Below are 7,050 nucleotides of genomic sequence, written 5' to 3'. Positions count from 1 at the left end.
GCCCAAGTTGTGGGCTCCATCCCCAGTGTGGGGTATGCAGGAGGCAGCCAAGCAATGATTCTCAACATTGATGTTTCTCTCCCCCTTACTCTCTAAAATCAAAATACATATATAAAAAAAAAACACAAAATGGTAAAACTTTCTAATTGCATTATCCCCCCCTCCTTTTATAAAAGATCATCCTGATGCTTCCAGATGTACATTTTTTTTTTCAGGTATAGAACTTTAGTTTTCACACATCTTTAAAAACCTTACTGCTTTTTCACCAAAGTTGTTATAATAACATAGTTATTGTATCAGTAAGGTTCTTCATGAGATTTGCAGGACCCTCCCAGGAGGAAAAGACAACAGCCTTTGCATACAGATTTTTGTAGCATCTCTGTGGCATACCTTGCTTCTTAGTGTATCTGTGACCTTAAATTATGTTTTAATTAGTTTTCATTTTTAGCAATTCCTACAATTTCCTAAAATTCATTGCTCAAAAGTATTTAAGTTAAAAAGTGTCCCTAAATCAAATTTTAATTCCCATAAATGTCTACAGCAATGGTTACAAATTAGCATGAAATCTGCACTGGTGTTCTCTGGCAGTCTGCTCAGAGAAATGGGGACCAGATCTTAACATCAGCAAGTATGAAGAGTTGCCAATACGTTTTCTAGTGAGAAGCATTTTCTTTCCAGTGTTCACTGTGATAAGAAGGTTGATAGTTCAAAGAATTTATTGCTGCTTTACAGTATACATTATTAAATGAAGAAACATGTTAAACTCAAGGGGATTTTTATAGGTTACTTGCAATTGTTATTGCAGGCAACAACTTGTACATGATTTTATTTCCAAATCCACAAAAAACAAGATTTATACAAATCAGCACTGTAAAAATGTCAGTTACAGCCCCAGAGGCTTTGCTGGCAGAATAATTGTCTAAACCCTAGGATATGGGAAACAGGATTTTTTTCTGAAGTCATCTTTTTTTTTTCCATTTTCTTTTTTTACAAAAAAAATTTACAAGTGAAATGTTACTACAAAACTTTTTATAAGGAATTTTTGCAAAACATTTACATTTTACCATCAACTATTTCTGTTTTAAAATCATTATGTAGATTTAATACCCTATGCTGCACATCAATTTATGTGGGATGACAACTTAGTGACATGCATAAAAAAAAACACCACAAGGCATTAAAATGAAGACTTAAATACAAATATTGTTGCAATAAAACAGTTATAAAATTGAAAAATAGGATCTAAACATCATGCTTATCTAAGTTTGACAAATTAACTTTTTCTCCTAGATTACACACTTTTATTACTGCTCTCATGAGAGTGTGATAAATAATGACTTAACATCAAGTTCTAATGTAATCAGCAACACATACACAAACCTAACCAAAGAAAGTATATTGTAAGAAAAAACTACTCTAACACTGGAGTTCTACCATGATAAATACATAGTTTTGCACTGATAATTACAATAAAGAAAAGTATTATAACAGTGGCAAAGGGAATGAACAGTGAAATGTCATTAAACAAGACTCTACTGCACATCTGTGCCCTATTACTTATAACAGCTATATCCCACTGAGTCAAATAAAGGACACTGAAATTTACGATTCTTATAAGAGAAAAGTGGATTCAGAATGGTATGCAGAAAAGACTGTCAGAATATTTCTAATTTCAGTGGTGAAATGTGCACCTGCTAACACAAATTAATATATTTTATATGCTATAAAGCTATCCAGACTCAGTTTGTTAAATGTATAATAGGCCTCATTGTTGATTAAAAAATAACTTCCATTTCTGAAGAGCATACATAGGTATGTATTAAAACTGGTTCATGGAATAATGGTGCAGAGAGCTCATACTTGGTATTATCAACAAAAAGTGTCACTCTGAGAAAACATGATTCAAACATTAAGAAAGTTTCTTTGCATAAAAAAAATTATAGCACTGATTGTGTAGCATAATGATAAAATATATATTTGATGGTTCAGCTCCTATATAATAAAATTAAAATTAACACTACCAAATGCTCCTCTGTACCAAACGAAACAAACTGATTCTGATGTTTTAAAGCCAGATACATCAGCTGTTTAAGAGTACATTAAATAAAATATACAAAACAATTTACAAAATCCAACTAAAATTTAAAGACTTTGTTACAAGTCTACAAAAGCTTTAAGAAACTTGAAATTTATAACCACAGTGTAAAATTTTTTCCTTTAATCTCAAAGCTTTTTTATACAAACTGAAAGCACAAAAGACCTTCAGTTTTATATAACGCTACAAAGGGCTGGCCTAAAGTGTACATAGTGTAAACAGTGATCATTACAGTATTTCTCCTTCATCAAAAATACAAGAAATATCACAATTTTGGAAGAGAATTCACATGAGTAGTACTTTTCCTGAAATAATAGGGGACGCACAAGAACACATGTACCTATATTCAAATAGTCCCTAAACTGATGATGTTAGTAAACCAAGCAGTTAAAAACTTCAGTTTTCAAACGGTCAATTCCAATTCCATTATGATTCTGTGTAAATACATTTTTAAAATAGCAAATATCTTACTAATATTTAGGCTATTGATATAATCCAAATATTTTTCATATGAAACTTTTGGCCATCTTTCCTATAAAACCCTTGCATAAACAACAAAATACATTTTTTCTTTAGTCACTTACTTAACTAAAAATGGTTCCAATTTTTAAAAAATAATTTTTGCTTCATAGTATCACACCTGTTACATTTTGTTAGGCTGCCTTTTTAGGGACAATTCAGTTACTGACATAACATAAAAACATTACTGTGTTATAAATTCTTAATCAGCCTTCTAACACAGTAGTATATATAAAATAGGATGGGCAAATTTTTAGTAGAGAGGAAAACGGAAATTATAATGTAATTACAAGATAATTTTCTGCTGGACTTAAAAAAATTTTTTTTGATAACTCTTTCTTTGGCTACCAAGTCAAAGCATAAAGAATTTTGCACACTGTCAACATAACTCATATTTACAGAATATGAAACTACAGACTGACTTATACTCTATGCAAATATTTCCTATATAAACATTGAAAATGAATTTTGTGGTACAACCCAGGGTTAGGAATATAATCAATCCTAACTTCAAAACCTTATATATCGTTGTCTCATTTTTCTGAAGCCATTATGAGTTTTGTTTCAATCATTTGTCACCCCCAGTATTTTCCTAAGGTTTTAATCTAAAGTTTAACCTATAGTTTAGCTCTAAGTTCCTCTTGTGTCTCCAAATGGAGAAAGTAATTAAACTTCACTGATTGTCTGCATACACACTACTATAATGTAGTGGTAATAAAGATCTGAGATGCATCTCAGATTACTTTTTTGGAACTTTTCTAATTCAACTGTTGAAGAATTTCTAACATTTAGAAAAGACGGCCAAAACTATTTTTAGTTGATTTTCCAAAAATCAAACTAAGAAAATAAAGTATTGTCCCTACCGTCAGTTAACTATCTTGTTTTCTGTGCTATAGAAAAAAGAAAAAAAAGGATCCATATAAAGTATTAGTGACTGGAAAGTATTTCAAGGAAAACAAATCCAATTAAGGTCCAGCCTGCAAACTAGTAAGGTCTGTCTTTCTAAACATGTTAACACATGATGTTAAAAGAGGGGAAGATTCAGTTTAAACAATATGTGACACATTTCCAAATAACTAAAACTTATAGTGTGAAGGAAATACTTTTCTGTTTCCAGTACATCCATTTGATTTTTGTATTTTTAAAATTCAACACTTCACATGTTGACCCCAAATCTTGGAATACTTAAAGAAGCCAAGAATAAAAACATGATTTCCTACTCTGTAATCCACTTGACCAGCCCATTTCCAGATTTTCAAAGGTGTGTAAACTTAAGTGCAGCACGAGAGGTCTCTGTTATAAATAACTTTTCAGAATTCTTCCATGTTGGCCGAAACATTGGGAGTTGCTGGGTTTGAATCTTGAGAAATGGCTGCAACTGTGACAATTCTTGGGGAGCCAAGCACCTCTGTAACAGATGAGTCCAGTTCTCCCGAGGTAACAATGGCAAGAGCTGTCCCACCACCTTTCTTATTCTGATGCGTTTTGACATGTTTGGAGAGGTGATCACTCCGCATAAATCTTTTAGAACATTCTGGGCATTCAAATCTCTTTTCACCTAAACAAACAAACAAACAAAAAAGCAAATAAATAGTAATTCATTTTATTCAAATAAAATTATAATGTTAAATAATTTCTCTTCTGATCACACTACACTGTGTTTAACTTTTGACTAGTTGCAAAATACTTTATTTTTATTTTAAAAGTAGAGGCCTGATGCACAAAATTCATGCAGGGGGTGTGTGTCCCTCAGCCCGAACTGCACTGCATCCTCTTACAATTCGGGACCACTGGTTCCAAACTACTCGCCTGCCTGCCTGATCACCCCTAACCACTCGCCAGCCTGCCTGATGCCCCTAACTGCTGCTGCCTGCCTGCCTCATCGCCCCTAACCACTTGCCTGCCTGCCTGATGGCCCTGGTCTCTGGTTATTCTGGTCGTTCCACCTTTTCAGTCGCTGGGCTTTTATATAGGATATAATCAAACAAGCAATGCAACACAATACAGAAAAAACAGCATGTGACTGGGAATAAGAGACACAAGTTAAAGTACTAGTTTTGCTAAGAACTGGAAGAAAAAGCTGAAGCAAATAAAATAACCACTCTGGGCTTCAGTTGCCCCATCTATGAAACAAGAGGGTTTCTAACAGATGATCTCAAAAATCTTTTCCAGGTATCATAATATATAGTGTTCAAGGCATGTCTACTATTCCTTAAAAATTACTGTCTGGGTTTTGGTTATAATGCCAAAAAGCATGAAAATACCTTAGAACTACTTCAAATAAAATCACTTAATAATTTAATGGTGTATTGAGTTTCCTCACAAGGCAAAAACGAGAGTTAGGCAAATATTCAATTTAAACTAACAGAGTTTTTAGGTTTCCAAAGAATCAGACTGTCAGATTCTGGTACACAAAGTGATCCTTAAATATGTTCTCTTTAACATATAAGGCAGTTCTACTGGAACTATTCACATCTATATTCTGGAATAAAAACTAACTTGCCCTGGCCAGTGTTCTCAGTGGTTAGAGTGTCAGATCACAGGTTTGATTCCCAGTCAAGGGCACCTACCTGCGTTGCAGGTTTAATCCCAAACCCTGGTCAGTCAGGGCACATGAGGGAGGCAACCAATCTATGTGTCTCTCTCACATCAATATTTCTCTCTCCTTCCACTCTATCTTAAATCAATGGAAAAATATCCTCAGGTCAGGATTAACAAAACCCCTCTCCCCTACACACAAAAACACAACTAAATGTTACCAAAAGAAAAAACCTATTTCAATTTTATGTATAATAGATGAGGCACATAAAAAGTTGATTAATTGGTATACCGTAATGTCCATGATGGATCAACTACTATCTTCTGTCCTTCCTTCTAAAATTGTTACTTAAGGGCCCTAGCTGGTTTGGCTCAGTGGATAGAGCATCGGCCTGTTGACTGAAGGGTACCGGGGTTTGATTCCAGTCAAGGACACATGCCTGGGCTTGCAGGCTTGATCCCCAGTAGGGGGCATGCAGGAAGCTGCCAATCAATGATTCTCTCTTATTGATGTTTCTATCTCTCCCTCTCCCTTCCTCTTTCTGAAATCAATAAAAATATACATACATATATATGTGTGTGTATATATATACACACATACATTAAAAAAATTGTTACTTAAGGGAATGGAAGTTTTCTCAGTCTGACAGTGGAACTTTGATAATAAAGTTCAGTTCAGCTGACTCCTTTTCTTGGCCCTACTTTTGACTAACCAATAGAAAATCTATAGGTTCAAGTTTGTCCATGTCAAATATTTTTCCCTCTTCTTTATAAGTTTGCTTTTTAAAAAAACTGCATTTGCAGTATCTCATTAAACTTTTCTTTCTCTTTCAGTCTTGAAAAATTAAATAAAAGGATAAATAAATGGTTTATACAAAATTCTCAAAGAGATTAAAAATAAAAGCGGTTAAGCTTTAGGGTAAAGTCACTTGCACTGACAAATGCTGACACCTAGGCAAGGATGAAAAACAAGTAAATGAGGATTTAATTTTAGGATCAATTCTGAACTCCTTTTACCTTTCAAGTTTCTCATTTGCTTTCAAAAGAAAAATCCTGTGTATAATTCTTAAAGCTGAAAATAAATCTTAAAGATATTGTTTTACATTTTCGTTTTATTGATTTGTAAGTTAAGGCTCCAGAAATTAATTTTCATGGGAATCATACAATTTATTAATAACAGAGCAGGATTCAAGGCACCCAATTTCTAGTTTGAGTTTTCTGTGCTACATGATGAGAGTGCAACTAGAGACTGCTGTTCTTTTATAGCAACAATGGCCAAGCATAATAAGAAAAATCAGATGGCACGATATCATTCAGTAAGCACTAAATCAACTGGGTGATCAATCAAACACAGTGGCTGTTTAATAAATATTTGTTAGCTGTGATGCTCATGAATGCAGTCATTTTTCAATGAATATTTGTAAAACACTTGTGATGTGCCAGGCACTGATGATACAAAAATGAACAAGTGAAAATCTCTGACTTTAAGAAGCTTTCGTGACCTCGAGATAGTCATTTGAAACCATGTGGAGCTACGGTTAAGCTTCAATTAAGACAGAAATCCCCACCTACTCCATGGCAAACTGTAAGGTAAATGGGAAATGATGGTGACATGGTTTGTGTGGGCACTTTCAGGCTGTCCATTCCTAAGTGGTGTGGGTGTTCAATTAATTTCAAGTAATGAAAATCTGACCAGAATCTCAAAATAAGTAAACTATGTTGTACAATTAAACTATCACTAAAGAAATGACATTTTAGTTTATTATCCTTTTCCACAGAAGTGTTTTTTCTATAGTGTCAGACAATTTCTAAATTTCCTACCCTTAGCAAACATTATCTTAAGGAGGTACAGAGTTCTTGTACTAATTACACATACTGCAATATCTTTTAAATTATTT

At 33.6% G+C, this 7,050-nt stretch overlaps 1 protein-coding gene across 4 annotated transcripts in view; it reads right to left on the bottom strand.

Annotated features, from left to right (window-relative positions):
* Positions 1–772: 772 nt before the first annotated feature.
* Positions 773–7,050, bottom strand: part of SP4 (Sp4 transcription factor) — a 56,675-nt gene continuing 50,397 nt past the window's right edge. For all 4 annotated transcript variants that reach the window (XM_059712522.1, XM_059712524.1, XM_059712520.1 and 1 more), the window contains exon 6: positions 773–4,172. In XM_059712522.1, coding sequence (XP_059568505.1) covers positions 3,925–4,172 — 248 coding nt within the window. In that variant the 3' untranslated portion in view covers positions 773–3,924. The remainder of the gene's footprint in view (positions 4,173–7,050) is intronic.

The sequence above is a fragment of the Myotis daubentonii genome, chromosome 10, assembly GCF_963259705.1.
Source record: "Myotis daubentonii chromosome 10, mMyoDau2.1, whole genome shotgun sequence".
In the NCBI taxonomy this organism is placed as follows: Eukaryota; Metazoa; Chordata; class Mammalia; order Chiroptera; family Vespertilionidae; genus Myotis; species Myotis daubentonii.
The sequence above is the reverse complement of the archived record's forward strand: the minus strand, read 5'-3'. Positions and strand labels throughout refer to the sequence as shown.